General features: G+C 39.9%; 1 protein-coding gene and 1 long non-coding RNA gene across 3 annotated transcripts; one reads left to right on the plus strand and one right to left on the minus strand.

Moving 5' to 3' along the window:
• Window positions 1-5,510: 5,510 nt before the first annotated feature.
• Window positions 5,511-18,223, minus strand: MORF4L2 (mortality factor 4 like 2). Of its 2 annotated transcripts, none has more exons than XM_045995403.1 (4): window positions 18,121-18,223; window positions 15,285-15,373; window positions 8,415-8,519; window positions 5,511-7,058 (listed from the first exon to the last, which is right to left on the minus strand). In XM_045995403.1, exon 4 carries the CDS (start codon window positions 7,032-7,034, stop codon window positions 6,168-6,170), a length of 867 nt encoding a protein of 288 aa, XP_045851359.1. In that variant the 5' UTR covers window positions 7,035-7,058; window positions 8,415-8,519; window positions 15,285-15,373; window positions 18,121-18,223; the 3' UTR covers window positions 5,511-6,167. The 2 variants fall into 2 exon arrangements, with proteins under 2 accessions (XP_045851359.1, XP_045851358.1); XM_045995402.1 differs by lacking the exon at window positions 18,121-18,223 and adding an exon at window positions 16,755-16,856.
• LOC123935010 lies at window positions 17,319-21,804 on the plus strand. The gene is made up of 3 exons (XR_006816863.1): window positions 17,319-17,427; window positions 19,758-19,855; window positions 21,233-21,804. It is a non-coding gene; the product is annotated as an uncharacterized LOC123935010 (long non-coding RNA).
• Window positions 21,805-23,363: the final 1,559 nt, after the last annotated feature.

Genomic DNA, 23,363 nt, shown 5'->3' on the forward strand with positions numbered 1-23,363 from the left:
TGGGTCATGCAGGGGAACGTTTGGTATTGAGGGGCCTGTTGAAGAGAACTGTTTGGGGATGCTAAGGATTCCATCAGAGAAACTATATGGAAAGGACAGCTGGAAAACCCAGAGCTGAAGAGGAAACAGCAATAGAATGTTTAGCTTTTGAGACAAGCATTGCAGTGGGGGAGCCTCAGATGAAAGTCTGCTTTAAAAACATCAGCTAGACCCAGAAAGCATGAAGCCAACTTACCACACAACCATAAAGAGCTTTCTGTTTACTCCCTCCCTTCAACCTTAGACCTGAATTCAAAATTAGCAAGCTGGGGAGGATGGGGAAAGAAAAGAAACCCAACATATCCTTTACCCCAAAGGTGGGAGGTCCACTTGAATTTGGTGCTGAGGGAGGAGAGATTTATTTCTAAATTGAGTTCAGAGGGTTCCTTTTTAAAAGTAGGGACTGGAGGTTCTAGTCACTGAAACAAAGCTAGATTTCTTCTTTAAAGTGACTGTAGGGGGACACCTGCATGGCTCAGTCAGTTAAGAATCTGCCTTTGGCTCAGGTCATAATCCCAGGGTCCTGGATCAGGCTCCCTACTCAGCTTCTCCCCCTCCCTCTGCCAGCCACTCTGCCTACTTGTGCTCTCCGATCTCTCTGTCAAATAAATGAAATCTTAAAAATAAATTAAATGACTGTAGGGCTCTTTGAGCAGCAAAGCCCTGGGGCCTGGGCAAAACTCAAAGTATTAGATAGAAGTGAAGTTGGATTTTGGTTGTATCTCACAGTTGCTCTTGCTCAGTAGGTTGACTACCTCCGCTTGGTATGATGTTTGTGATGTGCCATGCTACTGTGTTTTTTTCATTAATTTGGCTATACCAGCTTTCTTTTGCTTAGTATTCACCCAATATATATTCTTCCTTCTTTTTATTTTGAACTTTTCTGGATTTTAAGGACATCTTTGAGAAAAAGCATGAGACCAGATTCTGTGCCTTGAAAAAAATCCAGTCTGAGGTTTTCTTTTACCATGAGGGTAACCTATCTACATATATTATTATTGATGTAGATAGGTTTTCTTTTACCATGAGGGTAACCTATCTACATTTATTATTATTGATGTAGATGTATTTCTGCCTTCCTATTTTGTGTTTCTGTTTATGTTTTTTTCTTTGCATTTTCCCCTTCCTCTCTTTTCCTGCCTTCTGTTGGACCAAGAGAGTTTTCTTTGGAAATCTGGAATTTACACATTCTATTTTTTTTATTTGATAAACACATTCTATTTTTATCTTTTAGTGCTTATCCTAAGATTTTTTCTAAATAGTTTAACTATATTTTTAAACAAAACATAGACTATCATCAACTTCTGTCCTCTTCCTTAAACACTTCTACATTTTGGATTTTTTCAAAAAAACATAGGAACAATTTCTGATAACTGGAATTTCTACATACAAGCTGTTAACCATTATCATTCATAGTTCATGCTGCACATTTAAATGTTTTCTCATTTGATTCCAAAAAAAGCTCAGCTAAGTGTTACCTTCATAATGAATTAATGAATTAAAAAAACAAAGTCTGGGAAAGAGGCCTTCAGTTCCTTTTTGAGAGTAGGGGGAAGGGTGGAGGGGAGAGAAAGAATCTTTTTTTAAGGTTTATTTTTATTTACTTATTTGATGGGAGTGGGGGTGGAAGACAGCACAGGAATGAGCTTGAGCACAAGCCGAGCTAGTGGCAGGCAGAAGGAAAAGCAGGCTCCCCACTAATTGAGCAGGGAGCTCCATGTGGGGGCTCAGGACCCTGGGATCATAACCTGAGCTGAAGGCAAGACAGTTAACTGACTGAGCCACCCAGCTGCCCATGAGCTCTTCAATTCTTTTTTTTTAAGATTTTATTTATTTATTTGACAGACAGAGATCACAAGTAGCCAGAGAGGCAGGCAGAGAGAGAGGAAGGGAAGCAGGCCCCCTGCCGAGCAGAGAGCCTGATGCGGGGCTTGATCCCAGAACCCTGGGATCATGACCTGAGCTGAAGGCAGAGGCCCCAACCCACTGAGCCACCCAGGTGCCCCGAGCTCTTCAATTCTTATTGGTGTCCTTAAAGTCCCTTAAGTCTGGAGACCTCAGGTTGAGAACCACAGATCTTAGGAATACAGTCTTTACCCTTTCCTTTTGGGAAGGGAGAAAGAGAAATATAATTTTTGAACTTTGATTCTATGCCAGAAATTTGTCTTAGGCTAAGCAAGCCTTCTATTTAATGGCTACCTTCTTTGCTTTCTAGGTGTTTGATGGATGTCATGAGAGTCATTTCACAACATGCTTCTGTACCAATCTACATACATTCTCCTAGATGGAAAATGGGCCTATTTATGTTGATGGTGATATTGATGAAAACAATAAATAACAATTTTAGTAACTATTTATTATGGAACCACTACTTTAGCTAGGCGCTGTATCTCAGGAGGTAAACTCTCAGATCCACCCTTCAGTTTTAGAAAGGAAGCCATTTAGTCATTAAGATGGCTAGATGAAACTACATCACCTGTGTAGTTTCAAAACAGAGGCACTTGCTAAATCAACAGAGATTCTGGCAATAGTTTGCATACATTTATTATAACTGCCCTCTTTTTTTTTAAATCAATGGGATGGCGTGGTTTAGGTCCTAATAAAGTACTTTGGGCCTCTCCTGAGTATTCCTAAGGTGTTGTCTTTAAAAAAAAATAAAGCAATTAACAAGAAGAAATCAGCTAAAGTAAAAAGAAACCACATATGAACTTAACTGGAAATTACTGAATTATCAGTCATTGGGTTATTAACATGTGTATTGTCTTTTTCTCTCCTCCCATGTCCTACAGAGATCCAGGAGAGGGAGATCTGTGGCAGAGCTCGAAGTAGAAGCTACTTGAAGCTGATGGCTTTTAAGCCAGATGTCCCTGGATGGGAATGAAGGGCATTTGAAGGCAACACGAGAAGAGAGCTCACGGTTTGTGGGTCCTTCCAGTAGTGGAGACATGAGTATTTTTCCGAATCAGGATCCAAGAAGACTCTGGAAAGTTAGGCACCTAGTCTTACCAAAGATTCCCCTAATCTGGAGGGCTGGATAGAAGCAGCAGGAGCAAGATCCATGGATCTGAAATCGTGCCAGTTCAGTAAATGAACATTTGATCCCTAACCAGTATGACCGGGTATCTGAGGACGGTGGGAATCTCATGCTAGATCAAACCAGAGCATGTTTGTATGATTAATGGAGACAGGTAATCCCTAATAACAATTGAAGTAGACATCCCACCAACCTGCTACAGTTGAATTGAGGATCTTATATTTATGTCCTTAAAAACAATCTTATTTATTATCTTTTTAAAGACTTATTTACTTGGGAGACAGCGTGCTGAGTGCACACGCATGCACATGCAGGGAGGAGGGGCAGAAGGTGAGAATCTTCCAGCAGACTCCCTGCTGAGTGCAGAGCACAGATAGTGGGGCTCTATCCCACAACCCGTAAGACCATGACTTGGGCCAAAACCAAGAGTCGGATGCTTAACCAACTGAGCCACCCAGGTACCCCTAAAGGCTATTTTTTTAAAGGTTTTATTTATTTGACAGAGATCACAAGTAAGCAGAGAGGCAGGCAGAGAGACATGAGGAAGCAGTCTCCCTGCTGAGCAGAGAGCCCAATGTGGGGCTCGATCCCAGGACCCTGGGATCATGACCTTAGCCGAAGGCAGAGGCTTTAACCCACTAAGCCACCCAGGCGCCCCTAAAGGCAATTTTAAAATGTGTTATTTCTAACATGTTCAAGTGTGTGAGCTAAGCTCCATCCATGTGCTAGGTCTCCTATTCAAAGTTTCAAATAACGAAGGAAATGAACTCTTATGGTGTATTCTGAGTGTTAGGAACTATTACACAGCTGTCCTCTGAATCTATGAGTCCTTAAGAACTCTTCTAATTGGCCAGGCCCTATGTCCCTCAGAAGGGATGATTCTACGACTATATGGCAAAGTATGAACTATGGTTATTTCAGGTGTGTGTGTGCTAGAAATTTCTTAGTTGTCTTCACTGATCCATTTTTTCCTCTCTGTGTGCCCCAAGCTTACCAATGTAGATTACATCAAAGGTTTTCCATGCCCTTTGGCTTCAGTTTGGTTAAAGGGTAATACCCAGAATAATGAGTTCAGGTATCTTTAATGACCATATCCTGGATTCTCTGAAGTCTCTTGAGCTAAGTCCTGAAGATCATAGCTGCTGTCAGGTGGTCCTTTCCATACAGCTGTCTACCAACCAGTAACCACTCCCTCCTCCCCTCCCCATTCTTCTCCTACCCCTCCCCCACACTCTCCTTTACCACTCCCTCCCCTCTTACTTACTCTACTCTTCTTTGCCTAGAGGTTACCCTATGATGGACTGAATTGTGTCACCTCTAAATTCATACTGTGAAATCTTAACTCCCCAGTACCTCAGAATGGGACTGTGTTTGGAGATGGAATCTTTTCAGAGATAGTTAAGTTAAAATAGAACCATAGTTAAGTTAAAATGGAATCATTAGGTCTCCTTAGAAGAGATTAGGATACAGACAGCTGTAGAGGTAAAGACCATGTGAAGTCACAGGAAGGCAGCCACCTACAAGCCAAGGAGAGGATTCAGAAGAAACCAATCTCACCAACACCTTGATTTTAGATTTCTAGACTCCAGAACTATGAGAAAATAAATTTCTGTTGCCTAAGCCACCTAGTTTGTGGTGGCTTTGATGTGGCAGCCCTAGCAAACTAATACATGCCACGACTCCTCTGCTAACAACTTAAGAAAAAATTCTCCATTAAACTTCTCAGATCATTTACTTTGAGTCCCGTTTATTTCCTGCTGGGACCCTGACTGATCCAGTAGGACTATACAGGACTTATTTCCAGATCTGTTCTCACTCTATTTTCCAAAATTTCTGCAGTTACCAATGGAGTATGTTTTTTTGTTTGCTAAAGAAGTAAAAAACACTGTTATGGAACAAAACTTGGTTTGGAAATTTCCATATAGAATGGATTTATAATCACAGGCATCCAATATCAACCCTCCTCCACAAATCCCCTAGATTCCCACTGTTATATCTAAGGGATTATGAAAACAGAACAGGGCCTCAATGTTGGAACTAGGGAAATCTGCCATCCTTGGTCCAAAATCTACAAGTATTTCTGAAGGTGGCTGCCCATGCTTCCTTTTGCGGCAAAGAGGAAGACTCTGCACAAATGTAAGGAACTGTTATAGTACCCACTAAATATTCTGTTATACCAGCCCAACTTAGAGGGGCAAGGAGCATCAGAACAAAACTGGCTCTTGTAAGCTGCACTAGAAAGCAATCATACTCTGAGAAGGCACAGTGAGAGGGCACGGGAGGGGAACTGGCATGAGAGGATACTCCTGGCTGCCACACCCAACAGAAAAAGGAATTCTTTCACTGGAGTCCGAACTCTCCCTTCATACCATCTAGATCCTTCCTGAGCCTGCTGACTTGTCAGCCTTGGTAATATTAAAGGCACGCTGCAAAATACTTGCTTTGAAATTTAGAAACAAATTTTATTTAAGATCTGAAATACAATTCCTAAAATATCAACTTCTCCAGAAAACCGTGGCTACACAATAATGCATTGCCTCTATCATGTTAGAACGTGCATTAGACTCAAATACAAAAACCATGAAACAAATCACCATCCTTCAACAATTTGAGCAAAGATAGAATGCCTAAGGAACAACACAGATGGATTTGCAGAGGATGGGCTGTTTTACTTCAAGCACCATAAAAAAAAAAAGAGCACAAATGCATGGGTTTTCAGGTATATACATTAAGTTGAACCTTTGGCACTAGGAATCAGGGCATTTTGTCACATAGCATTAACACATATTAGAAAATTGTGTAGTGTCAAAGGGATAGAACCACCAGCTTTCAAGCAATGTTGTCAACTAGGCAATAAAATGTTCTACTGGATGTTCTTTGTCTAATTACTGCGTACACTGGTAGCAACTTTGAAATGAGAAAAGGAGCTTGTACTCCTTTCATTTTCTGTTTAGAACAAAACAGAAAACAAACTGAAACATAAGCCCTGTTATACATTAACAATTTTAAAGAACATCAATTATACAAGAAAAAGACTAAGAACAAAAAGAGTGTTTACAGATACCAGACGTAACAGTGAGTGGTCAGTAGACCCTCACAGGGCTTTGCGGTGGTACTCAGCCGAAGCCACTTTGTAATCACTGGCAGTAAACAGAGATGCAGCATTCTTTGCCAGGTATTTTAGGAAATCATGCAAATAGCCCAACAATAATGCAAGGCTCTTCTCATCAAGGGGTGTATATGCCAACATTGCTCCGATTCTTACAAATAATCTCAGTAGGTGTGGGGCTCCATAAACCTGGGACATTGGTGCATCAGGGTGAGCCAAGAGGATTTCTGCATACTGGGGCCTCTCAAATTTGTAGAGCAGCTGAGTGCCCAACATCACATTGAAATATTCTTTAATTCCTGCCACAACTTCATTAACTGCGTATTCCTTATTATCAACATTTCCCTGTGACTTTTTGCAATTTGCATACTCTTCCAGAATGGCATCTACATTTTTCTTAGCAGGGAGTTGAAAGAGCTGCTTCTGCCTGGTAACTAAGTCCCAGTCCTCAACAAGCCATGGTTTTAATTCTTCAGGAATCTTCACTTTAACTTCCATTCTATTCTTAAAGGCCTCCTCACTTTCAACAGTGGGATCAGCCCGGGCCCTTTTCTTCCGAGGTGGCTGGGGTGCTTCGCTGGTACTGCCACCATCTCCATTTCCAGGAGTCTTCTGCTTATTCTTTCTTGTCTTCCTCACAGATCCTGAAGGGGGGTTCTCTGCAGAGCGACCCCCCCATCGGCCTGGGAGAGCTGGTTCCAGATTCTTCTGCTGTGGACCAGCAGTCTTCTTTCCTGAGGAGGCCCCTCTCATCTTACTTCTCTGCATATTGCTTCTAGTTGGTTTTTTAAAGTTGTCTTCTTCTGCAGATTGTTGTCCACGAGTTTGAGAACCCTGCTTTCTGGAACTCATTCAACCCTGTTTTTATTCCAACCACTGTAATATATAAAGGATTTTACTTGGTTGTTTTCTGTCATGACCTTTAATACACACTGCTTCATAAAGGCTCACCAAAGTAAAACATAAGCTATTCTCTTGGAATTTGGATTTCAAATCCTAGTTCAGGATCATTTGTAAGTGACTTACTACCTCTAGCCTCACTTTGATCCTCACTATCAACCACTACTCTCACCCCATCCGATCACTCATCAGACTTGCCCGTAAGTTTTTTGGTACCACTCAAAAGACATAAAGGAATATAATTTTAGAAAAAGAATGAATTAAATGGAAAAGAAACTGTACAAGGCAGCAGAACTGAAAATAAAGGCTCTGAACAAGAGAAATGACAAGATGAAATAAGAAAGATTAGTTGACTGGAGGCAAAATGACTAACAGTAAATGCTTTTGTAGGAGTCCAGGTAGGCCTGGCTTGGGGTGATGACAGAGTCAAGAGAAACCAAATACAGAACTTGGTAAATGAAGAGGGAGGAGTCAAAGGTGGCTCTGCAATTTTAAGCCTGGGTAATTAATGAATGAATAAAAACACTGATTTTGATGGTTAGTTTAGAATTAGCAATAAAGTAATAGGAAATAATTCATCCACTCAGTGAGTCATCATACATTAATACATATCTGCTTTGGGACAGATACTATGCCAGATGCTAGTGATTTAAGTATCTAAAGTGGCAATTAAAAAACTAGTTTAGTACAATGAGAGTTACAGGAACAGAATACTTTGGAGCAAATAAATGGCATATGATACAACTTTTAGTATTAGCTTGTTGGAGGAGGTGATAATTCAGTGAGAGAGAAGTCAGTGATGACTCCCAGGTTTTGAGAATGGGTTATTAAGGCATTAGTATTATCACCAAATAAGACTGCATCAAAAAGAGGAGGAAGTCAATTAGAGAGGAAAGAAGTTCAGTAGTGGATCTACTAAGTGTTAGGTATACAGTTAGACATTTAACTTTAAAGCTCAGGTGAGGGTCAGAGCCAGAAATGGAGATCCGAGAGTAAGCATCATAGAGCTGCTACCAGAAGCTAAGAAAACTATCAAAATCATTCATGGAGAGAAGAGGAAGAAAAACTGAACCAAAGTATGAAATTGTGGAAAAACCTAAAAGGAATGATTAAGGGGTGAGCAGAGAGACCAAAAACCAAACAAAAATGGTCAGAGCAGCCATAGAAGATTAAGAGAATGCTATTTGGGAAGCCAAAGAAGTTGAGAGTTAAGAAGGGCAAGGGGTAATATACAGTATAAAATGTAGTAGAGAGAACTAGTAAGATAAAGATGAAAAAATAGTATTCTATGATTCTTACAGTGTAACAGATGAAGCAATTTTTTTGACTTACATAATCCTCTTCCTTCTTTCCCTTCCAAGAACTCCTAGTGTTTTCCCAGATGGAACCTCCTAGATCTCCTGGAATGGTCTCGAAGGATGAGGTTGGGGGCACAACCTAGAAAGGAAAACGGATGATCTGCAATGAAGATGAACTTTCGTGAAATAACACAGAAAAAAATCTAGTTTTTTGACCATATGGTTTACAACTACAATTATCAGAGAAAATGTATGAGCTCTGCTGTTAGACATACTTCTACTTCAGTTAGATTCTGCCATTTATGAATTGTGAGGACTTGGGCAAGATATGCAAGCTCTCTTAGCCTCTTTTACTCATCTAAAGAGGCCAAACTATCCCTTGACTTCACAGGTTCTTCTTAAGAACTTCGTAAATGAGACCTGGCTAAATAGCTAGCATAGTATCTTGCAGAATACATGTGAATATGGGTATAAAGATGTTCACTGCAGTGGTGTTCTTAATACTGAAGAACTGTAAACACTTCAACATTCATCGGTAGGGCAATGGGAACATAGATTCTGTATGCACACTACAGAACAACATTCAAATGAATTAAGCAGAGAACCATGTATGAATACAGAAAAGATGTTCAATGCTACATTATTAGGTAAATAGGCATAATGCTTAATAGGTACAACAGGATCCTGGAGAGAGAGCACAGGTCAAGATATAACATCAGTCCTGTACAATTCTTATGTACAGTGTGATCAAATTCCTATTTTAAACTGGTATGTATAAATGCATAGGAAAATATCCAGATGAATCAGTACCACTGTTAAAATCAGGGTAACCTCTGGGAAAAAATGATGGTAAATAGCCTTAAACCAGGTTTCTCTGGTAACTATTAATTTCACCCACATAAAAAGGTCCTTGGCCAATCCCCAGCCCTTAAAAGAATGTGAGAAGGTGTCAAGGAAGCCCTGAGGGGGAAAATAAGAGGTAAGAAATGCAGTCTTTCAACTAGAGCCTTGAATTAGGGAAACCAGTTATTGGTAAGACAGGCCTGCGTACCAGAGTTTTCACTAAGCCAATGATACCCTCTCACTAAAAGGACACAAAAATAAAGGGTAAAGAGTAAAAAAATAAAGGGCAAAGGAGGTCCTCAGAGATCACCAAATCTGTGAATACGGATACTGACCCTGTGGGAATCAGAAACCTGCCTGAGGGATAAAGAGACACATCCTGTGAAGGATCAGACAGTGGCCAGTGTGTCATGGCATTACACTGTAAGCTATCGAGCTTACAAAAAGGATGTTTCTAAACAAACATTGTGCCCAGGACAGAGGGACACAGTATCTGAGGGTATCAGAGAATTGAGTTAAGCAATTTACTTGAAATTCAGAAAACCCACCTCGGAGTTAATATAGCACAGAGCTTCCACAAAACAAGGGGGATAGTTAAAATACCAACTAAAGAAAGCAAGATGGCTCAGTGCCAGCCAGACTGTGTGAAACAGAAGTGAGGCCAGGCGGGATGGGAAGTATTTTGGAAGTCTCACAGTCATCAGCAATTCCTTACTGAGGAGGAACTTTAAAAGGAATTCTACCTGGTCCTAATTAACTGGATGAGTTCTGTCATTCTCTACAAATTCTTCCCCTCATATAGTCTCAATGAAATATCTGACATTTTACAGAAAAATATCTGCACCATGAGTCAAGGTTTGTGACTGCTGAATGAAGCCACGGAAACAGCCTTTGTATTAGTTGTCTCAGTTCCTTTATTTTCATCTAAGTATCCTACCGATCAAACAAGCAACTATTACTATCTGGAAGTCAGAAACCAGACATGAAAAGGGAGTACCTACCTACCTTTTGATGTCTGGCTCCTACTTGTAAGTTTCTGGATAGCTTTCCACTCTGTACCTCCCTTCCCAGCTTAACACTGCTCCATGATCAATGACAAAGTTTGCACTACAGATTACTTAATTTGGGGCTATTTTAAACCGAGTTTGCCAGTTTGTCTTGAGTTTCAGGCTTTATTAGTATTTACTGGCTTAGTACACCTACTCTTTGCTCCATCATGCTCTCTCCATTATCTCCATCTAAATACTATGTCTTCTTTCCTCCTCAAATCTCCAACTCTAGTCCATGTTTCTCCCCCATCTCCAATACCATATGAAGTGGATGTTAGTACTCCAGAGTTTAATATTTAAATGTCTTGTGTTAGTTTTGCTTATAGAACCACACCATTCATCTCTTTGCCACAGGTCTTGTGTTATACATATCACCTATATCTTGGAGCAGCACTTAGGTCCCTGGGGGGTACACTATAGAGAATCAAAGTGATGAAGTGATTCAATACATGAAGAAAATGGAGGCACAAATGAGGGACAAGTCATCAAATATTTTTCCACTTGTTTTCTACAGGTCAGCTCTAGGGGTAGGTCAGACATTGAGAAAACACATTTGTAGATTTGCCCTAGTTTTAAAATTTCTGTGTAAATACTTATTTATACTGATCATCAAATCTCAACCTTCCCTTTTTAAAAATGTGGTATCACAAACTAGTTTTCTTTCCCATGTAACATAATACACATCTTGAGAGCTGTGTACTTCATCTAACCACCCTTAACAGAAAGTGATTCCTCTTCAATTTATCCTGCAGTAACTATTGCAACATTTTTGTCCTCATTTCCTATTATTTAATACTTCCAGATGCAAATTTAGGGGGTCAAGAGGTAGTTAACACGTCACCAAATTACCTCCCCAAGCTGTGCCAGTTTCCAACCTTACTAGGAGTGTGTAAAACTATCACTTATACTCTGGTCAGCAGTGGCTAAGCTCATCTACAACATCTGATAAAATGTTTAGTTGTTCAGTTTTTATTAGAGACATTTTAACATTTAAAAAGTGTCTATTGACCTCATAGGCTTTGGTCCTGCACCCATTCAGTTGGTTCTTAGTGATTTTAACATCTATACGAGCTTTTAAAAAAAGATTTTATTTCGGGGCACCTGGGTGGCTTAGTGGGTTAAAGCCTCTGCTTTCGGTTCAGGTCATGATCCTAGGGTTCTGGGATCGAGCCCCGCATCAGGCTTTCTGTTCAGGAGGAAGCCTGCCTCCCTGCCTACTTGTGATCTCTGCCTGTCAAATAAATAAAATGTTTTAAAAAAATAAACACCTATGACTATTGTGAATGGTGCCTTGTTTTTACTTCTGCATTTATTCAAATGTATGATGCATCCCAATTTCAGAGACATTAAAATGTGGGAAAATGTGTGTCTTTTTAAGATTTTATTTATTTGACAGAGATCAGAAGTAGGCAGAGAGGCAGGCAGAGAGAAAGGGGGAAGCAGGCTCCCCACTGAGCAGATAGCTCGATGCAGGGCTCCATCCCAGAACCCTGGGATCATGACCTGAGCTGAAGGCAGAGGCTTTAACCCACTGAGCCACCCAGGTGCCCTGGATCTCTTTATATATCAACAGTTGTCATTCTGGGGCAAGTATTTCCCCTTCTTTTATAGTGCCTGATGTTAATATTTTAGAGTTTTACATAGTGAAACGTTAGCTTTCCTTTCCACTCTTAAAAGATGTCATTTTAATGGAGGTTTTATATTTTCTTAATCCATCCAGCATTTGCTAAGTTATGAACAGAAAATCTGCATTATTTTTCACAAGTAGTTAATACTGTGGCATCATTTATGGGTAATCTTTCCTTTACATAGTTGTAAATTCCAAAATACATAAAAGTGGGGGAATTCCCCATTTTCCTCCCCTCCCTAGTCCCAAAATAACTGTGTAAGCTTTCAGATCTTATGTGCATAGTCACACAAATACATAATCTTTAAAATTAAATGTGTATTTTATATTTCATTTGGCAAATGTGAGACATATTGCCCCCCACCTTTTCTCACTTTGTCATGGGCATCTTTTTGTCCACACATACCTCATTCTTTTTAATATTCACATTACCCTATAATCTCTATGTGGCAGAATTTAACCAGTCCTTTATTAACTTTTAAGTTGCTCCCAATACTTCATTATTACATAAACTCTCTAAGAGTCTTAAGTGTACAGATATATTAGAGCATTAGGGATTTCAGGACTATTCTCAGAAGTGGAACTGTTCAAAGGATTTGTGTACTTTTAACTTCGATGAGATAGGGGCAAATTCAATTTGTAAAGAACCACTTCCATTTGTACTCCCAGCAAAAACTGTTAAAGTTCATTCACCTACACCTTGAGCAACACAGGATAAACGTCTTTCGGAAAAAATTTTGTTTTGCTTATCTAGTATGTAGTATATTATTGAGCATCTTTCACACATCCATGTCTATGTTTTTCTTATGTATTTTTGTTTCTATACTAGATTGTTTGCTTCCTTTACTGATTTCTAATAATTAAATTCTAAGTATTCCTGGATATGTTGGAAACATTTTTTCCAAAATCATTTTCCTTCTCTGGGTGTGTGTGTGTGTGTGTGTGTGTGTGTGTGTGTGTTGTGTATACATAAAATCACACAGAAAAATATGTCAACCTTTTCCTTTGTGAACTTGGCATTTATGTTACACCTAGGGAAAATGCTCCCAAATCAGTATTCTAAAAATGATTTCATGTATTTCTTGGTATTTCTATAGTTTCCTCCAAATATGTAACTTTTCCTAATATTACTTATTAAAGAGGTCATCCTTTCCACACTGATCCGAAATGCTATTATAAAACATTCTAAATTCCTAGATGTGCATGGGTCTTTTAAGGTACTATTTTCCCAATGATTTGATTATTTAATTGTTAAATGTTATCACTATTTCTAGGTCACCTGTTCTGTCACAGTGGTATCTGTTCTCACACCAGCATCACACTGGTTTAATTATCATAAAGACATAAATGTTGCCCTAGAATAACACTTGTAAACGGTTTCCAAGGATGTTTGATGCATTACTTGAAGTAGCAAACAGTGAAGTCAATGTGGAGGACTATCACTAGTGATTTGTAAAGATAAAATGTGGTTTATCCATAATATGGATTATCATGCTAGTCGAAACAATGCCACTGTGAAAGGAATCAAATAGAACTCTAAGAATGAACATGAAGACATCCATGATAATTTGCTGCATAAAAATAGCAAGCTGCAAAAACAATACCTATAGTGTGATAGATACCGTATTTATGTAAAAGAAAACACTATATACATACATACATATATATCTATATCTATGTATGTTTTTCAACAGGTACTTAATTTAGAGATCTAGAAGGAAACAGAACTGAGAATAGTGATTAACTGGAGAAAGTAAGAGAACTGGAGGTGAAGAAATAGAAACCTGAGCCTACTCCATAGTATTTAAACTGTTTCATTGTAAGGACAATATATTCACATATCAATTATGAGACTAAAAATCTGTCTTAAAATATACATATTTAAATTCAATGATTTTTAAAATCTATTCTTATCCTTAGATCTCACACAGCTGGACTTTGCAGTAAATTATCACTGTGTGTAATACATTTTGTAGGCATACCATTCAGATTGGTTTCCCTCCCCCCTTCTAGGTTCTGCCATTCTTGTAGGAGCAGGTCAAGGTCCTTTTCCTCTTTGAGGCTTTCTCCATTCAGGATACCCTGGACCTTGCCTTCTGAGCTCCTACTGGCCTAACAGCCCATCTCCCTCCCTTTTGCCCTTAATCATTCTGCAAATGGCCTCCTGTAAAGGGGTTTTGTGCCTACACATCTACTGCATCTTTTCCACCAGAGCAGCGCCCTCCTCTGAAACCCAGCTTTCAGAAGAGAAAAAAAATTAGAAGGAAAATACAGTGACTCCATGGGAAAATGAACATTTCATGTCACTAAAAAAACCTTCTTTCATCCCCTCATGCAAGTGATGGGCCATTTCGTAATGCAGATTCCAAAAGCTAACATTTTGGTATGGGTGTGTCACAAATCAAGTGTGAACAACATCTCCTATGGTTTGTTGGAATAAACCTTTAAATACACATATACCATACCAGTTACATTTATATCCATTCTCTTCTGGATCTTGGAACATTTCCTTTATGTTTAACATATTTTTTGAGTCTGAGGTAAACGAGGAATGACACAAAAGCTGTTAGCAGACTGAATATGGTTATGATTTCCTAGTTAAAATTATAGTGCCTGGAAATTCCCTTGTAAATAAATATGATCAATATACTCAATATCTTTCTAGATCGTTAGGACAAGCCAGAAGTCTTAATTTCAGAATTCAGTTCTAGAGGTAACTGCTGCTTCTGGAAAATCAGGAAAGAAATCAACAGCATTATTATTATTATTATTATTATTATTTACATTTCCAAACAGAATCCATTGCTTTTAGAAGTTTAAGAGTGTATGTGTGGGTAAACCAGAATGTACGAGGACTAAAAGAACCATAATTATTATTAAAGCAAACACTTATATGTGCCAAGCACTGTCCCTTCAAAAATCCTATGAAGTAGGAACTATTAACCATCTTTATTTTACACATGAGGAAATTTAGGGACAAAGGGAGGTAAGTACCTTGCCCAGGATCACACAGCAAGTGGCAGAGACAGAATTCAAATTAAGGAAGTCAGTATTTGCTTTCAACCACTAAATTATGCTGTACATGAGATGGCACGAAGTTTTAAAAGAAAGAATTATATATGTATATACACACATATAAATATATGGAATATATACCCTAACCCCAGGGTATCAATTGTATTATCTTTTATCAAAGAATGTAAGATTATACAGTCCTCTGTTTGGGCACTTGCTACACTGGAAGCACCCATCCTTTTCTTCTTAGAATTTAGAGTGCTTTCCCAGATAGGTGCTTATTAATCTTCAAACTATTCCCGGACAGTTAGGAAGGTTATGTGGAATTATCTTGTTTGAGAACTGAGGCCATGAGAAGGGAGGCACTTACCCAGTTTCTGTAATCAGGGATGGTTCTGCAATCAGGATCAGATCTTCTGATCCTTATAATACAGCAAACTTAGCTTTTCTGATGATGGCCTGGAAGGTCAAAGAAGGGGACAGAAAAGGACATAACGTAGAAAGATATGAGATCCTTTTTTTTCCTCCACCAACCAATGCATTTTATCACACACAAAGGACACCATGCCTGATAAATAATGTACAAATGTTTCTTTTTCCTTTCTTGTGGTTCTATTTTCAAAACGACTTTACTGTACATTTATCTTTATTTCTGATAAAGTAACTGTCTTTTTTTAGACTTCTTATGAATAATTTCAAATGTGTAGAAGGAAGAGTAATATAAACCTATACCAATCACCCAGCTTCAACAATTACCAACTGAAGGCCATCTTGTTTCATCTATAACCCCACCCACTTCTCCCCCCCCTCCGATTTTTTTAAGCGCAAGGAATAGCTGATTTTCTGCATTTTATTATGGAAAATGTCAAACATATACCAAGGAAGACGTAATAATGTAAGAAACCCCGTATGCCCCATCACTCAGCTCAAACAATTATTAACTTAGGGCCAGTTTTGTTTCATCTATGTCCCTCCCAGTTCTCCCTACCGCTAAGATTATTTTGAAGCAAATTCCAGTCATTAACGTATATGAAGTCATTCCCAGACATTTTATTACTTAATCCGCAAATATTTTCTTATGTATCTCTACAACATAAAGATGATTGAAAATGTAACCATTAATGCCATTACAACGTCTAAAAAATCGACATCAATTCCTTAAAAAAACAGCAAATCCGTCTTCAAATTTTCCCGAAGCATCTTAAGCAGCTTTTTTTTTTTAAGTTGGCGTGTTCGAATCAGGATCCAAAAAAGGCCTACTGATCGCATGTGGTTCATCTCCTGATCGCTCTCGTTCTCCATCTCCCCCCCCACCTCCCCCCCCCCCCCGCCTTTTAAACTTTTCAATATGGAAAATTCCAATCCCCGCAATTTTGAGCTAATTCTCAAATGGTAAATTATTTCATCAGTAAAGACTGATACGTCTCTTTTATAGCTCGAATTTCTTATAGGAAAGAATTTGATGGGCAGGGAAAACATTATAATGAACGAATTTACATAATTTATGTTTTTTCTTTCATTCCGTTACGCGTGTTTTTCACTACACAATAAATAGCGAATAGCTTTCGGAACCAGGATTGGTATTAAGTGTCTTATACGCACTAATACACAGTATAAGCCTCTGAGGTACACGTCTCTGAGGTAGATACTATTATATCACCATTTTACAAACATGGAAACCGAGACACTGAAAGAACAGGAGCCAGCCCGAGCTGGGCGTTGGCGAGTAGAAATTTGAATGCAGCTCTAACCAATTGTGAAGCCATTAGTTAATCTCGCCAATATATCCGACGATTAAAAAGAAATCGTCAACCCTTTCACCCCACCCCCACCCCGAAACCTGAAACGAGAATCCAGTTCTTTCCAGCAGCCGACGTGTGATCACTGCCGTTCCTCCAACCGCCATAGTAAAGCCAGGTTTCTCTGGCAACTGATATCCATAGGCAGACACGTCACCCTGGAGGCGGGATTATAGCCTCCAGCCAATCACAATCGTCTTGTCTAAGTTTTAGAATGTTCCATAACCAAATGATTGGACAAGGCCTAACACGTCAGTGATGACACTTCGTCGCAGTAAAGGCGGGTGCTAGCAACCTGCTTCTTCACGGTTAAGGCTTGATGCGAGCCAATCATCTTTTTTCTTTAGTGCGGGCTCTGGCCAATGACTCTCGCCCTCTTAGGCTCTTAGCCCGCCCTCCAAAAGCGCGACGGCCGTTGGGTCAGAAGTCTATAGGGCAGGGTGTTCACGTGGCCTATTTTCAAGACCCAGAGTTCCCCTGATCAGAGTTGTTTTTTTTTTTTTTTTCTGCAGGGAGGCATTATGGGTTTATTTTTTTTCCTCCACTGGGAAAGGAAGTGTCTACGTGGCCTGCGGAAACAGGATGGGCGGAAATGAGCTAAGGTTCCCGCGAGTGGGGAAGCGCGAGGTCAAATTTGGGGCCACGCCCCCGAATCTCTTGCGCAACTGTCGGAGCAAAAAAAAAAAAATAAAAGCGGAGCAGGGGTTTTAATGTGTGAGTTGGGGTGGTGGGTGTGTGGGTGCGTGGTGTTGGGGCCTGTTTGTGAGCGCGCGAGGTCGCGTAGCCTTGGGGTTGGGATGTGTACGCGGCAGCCCTCGTGGCGTCGGTGGCGGTGGGTTTGCGCAGGCGTGCTCCCCTAGCGTTGGGACACAAGCGTAGGGGCGGGTGTGTGTCCAGGAGCGGGGCCGTGCGTGTGTGTGCGCGTACATGTGTATGTGCTTGTGTGCGTGCACGCGCGTCGTGTACCGGATGGTTTCTATTTCATATAAGTTTGAAAATTGTTCTAATGAAAAGGAGAATAAGTTAAGGCGCCCATAACCAATAAAGAGCCTTTGCCAGAAATATTTTGGCCTTTCCTATAGATTTAATTTCAGACCCTAAAAATACCCTTTCTTCTCACGTTTTTCTCTGCTGACAAAATCCTGTTCTAAACCATAGCCCTCCAGTAGTTCAGAGCCAAACGCTCCCATCCCCATATGAGCAGTTACAAGGTGCAGCTTCTTTCCCGTTTCCTAGTATCCTCTCCCTGCCCCTCCCCCCCAAAGTTGACTGCCATTCTCTTGGCACAAACACAAATTTCTGCCGGTAACATACGTGATAGCCTTCCCCTCCGTCTCTCTCTCTCTCTCTATGTATATTTATACACACACAGACTCTGAATTTCTGTAGGGGCTGAGACTCTCTTACCTTTTTGTCCTGATCTCCAAGCACACTGCCCTTCAGGCAAGTACGCGGTCAGCTAGTTTTCCAGAAAGTTCTCTGGCTGAGGTTTATACCTCTTTAGTCTGCCACTAGATGCCACCAAATCCCAGCAAAGGGTTGGCTGTTTAGTCCCTGGAATTATGGGATTTTGTTCCCTCTCTTTCTGATTTGTTGAACTCCACAAACAATGTATAGGGAATCATGTATATTTTTCACTGGTAAGGAAAAAATCAAATTAACTTTTGAAAATAGCCCAATGAGGCAGAGGACTATGGCCCTAGATTCAAATGTTTTTCCTTATTTCTTCTGTAAAAAATTCCCCCTCCAGCCCTCTCTTCTTTCCTCCTTGCCTTTTTTGGGGGGTCAGAATTAATGACCCCAGGCACTGATGCTGATAAAGATCTGAATCCTCTTCTGTGCATCCTTTTTTCCAATGCTAACAACATTCCCCAGTGAAAAATATAGGTGGCTGTTTAGTCAATAAAGGCAGACATAAACATGGACCCTGACACTGAAAACCGATCTTTTTCTCTTGAAATTTTTATTAAATATGTGTTTGCACTCTATTTTTTGTAGTGGCACTGCTACACTTTGTTATGTCTTTGGGGTTAGAGACCCAATTTTAATTCCCCACTTAGCTGTGAGACCTTGGGCAAATGATTTATGTTCTGTGATGCTCAGTTTTCTTGCATACTTTCTATATTTTAGATGCTGCGTCATATCCTTTACATGGATATTCTTTTATTCCTCACAAGTCCTTATTAGATGGGTATGAATAAAACTCAAAAAAACAAAAATTAATGTATCTTTCAATTGCTAATCATATACATTTGTGTGCATGCGCACATGTGCACACGCACACACAAAGGGTAGGGGGTGAGATTTGGAGCTGTGGTTCTCAGTGTTTTCCAGACCCAGTGGTAGCATTACTACCACTTTTGGGGAAGTTGTCAGAAATTCAGATGCTCAGGCTCCACCTCAAACCTAATGAATCAGAAATCCTAGGGGTGGGGTTTGGTGATCTGTGTTACACTGTTCTGCTGATTGCAATGTACACTGAAGTTAAAACCACAGCTTTGGAAGGCAGAAATGCAATGCTGGGGTGCCTGGGTGGCTCAGTGGATTAAGCCGCTGCCTTCGGCTCAGGTCATGATCTCAGGGTCCTGGGATCGAGCCCCGCATCGGGCTCTCTGCTCCACAGGGAGCCTGCTTCCTCCTCTCTCTCTGCCTGCCTCTCTGCCTACTTGTGATCTCTCTCTCTGTCAAATAAATAAATAAAATCTTTAAAAAAAAAAAAAGATGCAATGCTGATTTTGTACACTCCACTAGAGGGTGCTACAGAACTTAAAGTGAGGTCATAAGGATATGTTAATTGAGACACCCTGCATATTTTATAAAAAAATTTTGTCCTTTTTCATTGATGTATAGTTGACATACAATGTTATATTAGTTTCAGGTGTACAACATCCTGCATATTATCAGACCCATTTTAAGATTAAAAACTAACTATAGAGGTGTTCAGTTGTTTTCTCGGTGTGGATAAGTATGGGAGTCAGGATTTGAACTTTACCTGCTTCTCAAGCGCAGACCCTTGACAGTACTCTGTTTTTCATCTATAATAGCTTGTCTTGCTGGGCCTCAAAATATATTACAGATAGCTTGTTCCCTGCTTGGATAACATTGACTAAACTGCCAAGAAGAGGGCAGGAAAGCAAACTAAGTAAGTGGAAATATTTTGATGATTTCATACCCTCCCCCGTATTTCTTCTGTAATATCAAATAAAGCTCATGAGTGTTTTCCTTCTTATTTTTATATTTCCCAAATGCTCTCTGTATCCTACACTTCTCTTTTTTAGTTTATGTCTGAACCTTATCTATGTGTGGAAGAGAAATCAGGGTGGTCAGGAAACAGTTGTTGAAAGCCTATTATGGGCCACACTATATAGCTCTATACACATTAATCCCAATGATAGGCCTGTAAATTAGGTGATGACTATCATCATTTTATAATGATGAAAATGAGTTGTAGAGACTGTAATTATTTTTCTTTGGTCATACAACTTGTAGGTGGTGGAGTCTGGGTAATTCCTGGTATATCTGACAATATTACCTGCTAAACTTTCTACTGCTCAGTTTTGAATCTTGTTTAGTTACTGTTTATGTAACTTTCATCATGTTATTTTATTTTTCTGAGCCTCAGTTTTGCCATACATTAAGTGGGAACAAATATTCCTGCTTCATGTTAGAGGTGCAATATCCAAAACAGTAGCCACTAGACATGTGGGTATTTAAATTTGAATTACAGTTAAGTAAAATTAAAAATTCATTTCCTCATTTGTACTAATCACATTTCTAGGGCTCAACAGCTACTTAAAGCTAATATTAGTACCATCTTGGACATCCACAGGTACAGAACATCTCCACCATCCCAGAAAGCTTTGTGGTACAGTGCTGATTTAGAGTATATAAAGTATGTAAAAGGACTTAGCTTAGTGTATAGTTCATGGTGCCCAAGAAAAGTGATTTCCCTTGCTCTTTCCTTTCAGTGTTAGAGCTAGGTATGTTCTTCTGTTTTACTGACGGAGTCAGGAGAGGGGAGTAACTTACCCAATGTACTGTAACAGAGGATATGTCTAGCATTGGGACCTATATCTCCTAACTCTCTAGCATTCTCTCTAGTGGACCCATCCTTATGTGCTACTCTGTTGAATGAGATCTCAAGACTGAGGATGTGAATAATGTGAATTAACTTTGGAGTCAGGGCAGTAGCAGAAAAAGACATAGGAACTGAATGCCTTCTATGTTCCAGTCAGCACTGTGCTAAGTTCTTTACATTTATTATCTTAGGGAATATTCACTGAAGCCCGGAGAAGTTAAGTACTCACTTCAAGTTGTCAATTAGTAAACGGCAGGGCAAATATTCAGACTTCTTTCTGACTCCAAAGCCCATTTTTTTTCATTGTGCCATACTACCCTCTCCAATGTGAAAACTCTCCTGCCCCTTCCAGTTACTAAGTAGGTTAAGCGTCAGCAGATTCCTGCTTCTTAGTGGGTCCTCAGAAAATTCAAGTTACTCTTCTTCCTTTTGCATTTATAGCTGAACCATCGTCTTCACAATCCGTTTCAACTGAAAGGGAAAGATAGCTGAAATTACTTTTTGTTTGGCTTCAAGATCCAAGTCCAGAGTTTACAGTCCCAGCCTTCAGAGAGAACCCCAAGTGGATCCAAGATCTCTACGTTAATTTTCAAGGCCACCAGTTGCTCAGACAACCCCTTTGTGCTAATTAGAAACGTGAGCCACCTGGGGGCAGAAAAATTGTAGAGAAGTGTCCACTCCAGTGAAACGAGAAAAATATTTTTCTTTCTCAGAGATGTTGGCGTTTCACCAGGGCAGTGGAAGAATGAATTTCAGCCTCTGCGTGTTCCCTCTCATTGGGTACCCTTGTGCAGGGGGGCATCCTGCCCTGCCTAACAGTATGTTACCCTTGCCTAGTGGCTAAGAGCCTTCCTAGATCTGGAAAGTAGTGTTATTGTTTTCTGGAGAGAGTAGATGGGGTCATCAGTATCCTCTCATGGCTTCTGGATAGTAGATGAAATTGTTGCATTCTTAGGTTATTTTGACATTTTTTCATTTGGTTCTTACTAGCTTACTGGATGATTTTTAAAAGACTTTTGTTAATTTAGAAGTTAAATAAATACCTTAATATTTCAAGGCTAAGCAAAATGGTATTTCTTTTTTTCAAAAAATTTTATTTATTTGACAGAGATCACAAGTGGGCAGAGAGGCAGGCAGAGAGAGGAGGAAGCAGGCTCCCCGCTGAGCAGAGAGCCCGATGTAGGGCTTGATCCCAGGACCCTGGGATCATGACCTGAGCCGAAGGCAGAGGCTTTAACCCACTGAGCCACCCAGGTGCCCCAGTATTTCTTAAATAATGTTTTTTTTAGTCTGTTTATACCTGCCTCATTCCATAGGGATTTCACAAACCAGTTCAGCAAATTACTCTACATCAGTCTAGTTTGCTAGCCTATGACAGACAGGGCGAAGGATAGAAATAGTCATGGGAAAGTCTTATCCTTTTAAGGTACTCTGTTCTAGCTCCTCTCTCTTCTTATAATCAGCCCTCCCCTGCTTCATCTGACCCATCCATTTAATAGAAAGAGGTTACTTCAAATGACTGAGACCCTAAATCTAACCAGTGTAGTCCTTGGTGACTCTGCACATAATGTCTTGGTTTCCCCTACCTGAGTCAGTAGTTTAGCATGCAATATACTGAAATTTGTGGTTTTGTGAACCACAAGCTTTACCTGGAATCATCATGTTAAGTTATCCGTGTTAACACATAAACCAACAGAGATGAGGACTGATTTTTACCAGTGTATGTTGACTCCTACTATCTGATCATTGCCTTAAGAGGATGCCTTGAGCCAGTTTTCCAGAGATAACTTGTTTATGCTTATAACCTGCTCCCACAGTCCCCATTTTACTGGGAATGAAGAAAACTATGTCTTTTGAAAACTTCAGCTAGTGTCTTAATAAAGAGGACAAACCAGTAATGCTTAAAGTGCTGCATCTTGAGATTGTTGAAGATTTATGATGGGTACATGGGGCTTTGTTATACTGTTCTTTCTACCTCTGTGTATTTTTTGAAGTCTTCCATAATAAAACATTTAAAAACAACAACAAAAAAATGCTTTATCGGTCATGAGGAGGAGAACACACATAGGTTTCTCTTTAGAAGAGAACTAATTAACCTAGGGGTGGGGTGGAATGTACACTGCTTTAGTAGTGATGTGCCATATAAAAATCTGGGGAGGGGAGATTTTAAATTGAAAAGGCCTGTGCATCAGAAATTCTGATAAGATCTTCTGGAAGGAAAATCTCCTCTGGCCTGTAGTCCCCCTCCACCAGACCTCTGAAGAAGCTTCTGTAACCAGCCACTATTACTGAAAGAAGTGTATCATATTCCTTGGGCATTTGGGAATAGGGGGATTTTGAAAACCATGGAAAGCCAGGCATCAGGTAATTAATGGAAGCTGTGTTAGCCAGCAGGCAGAGAATCACAGGCAAAGGGAACCTGGGGGCAAGAGACAGCTAGTATAAAAAGGCTTCATTCTCATCCCAGGTGAGTGCTGGAGAGGGCAAAGCTACTAAGGAAGGAGGGGGCCAGGGAGCTGAATATGTGGCAAAGAGGACCACACTTGGAATCTCAAAAAGTATTCTTTGAAAA

This window comes from Meles meles, chromosome X (assembly GCF_922984935.1).
Source record: "Meles meles chromosome X, mMelMel3.1 paternal haplotype, whole genome shotgun sequence".
NCBI lineage: Eukaryota > Metazoa > Chordata > Mammalia > Carnivora > Mustelidae > Meles > Meles meles.

Excerpts from the sequence above, each read along its gene's own strand:
- MORF4L2 (XM_045995403.1), bottom strand. The coding sequence starts at position 7,034 with ATGAGTTCCAGAAAGCAGGGTTCTCAAACTCGTGGACAACAATCTGCA.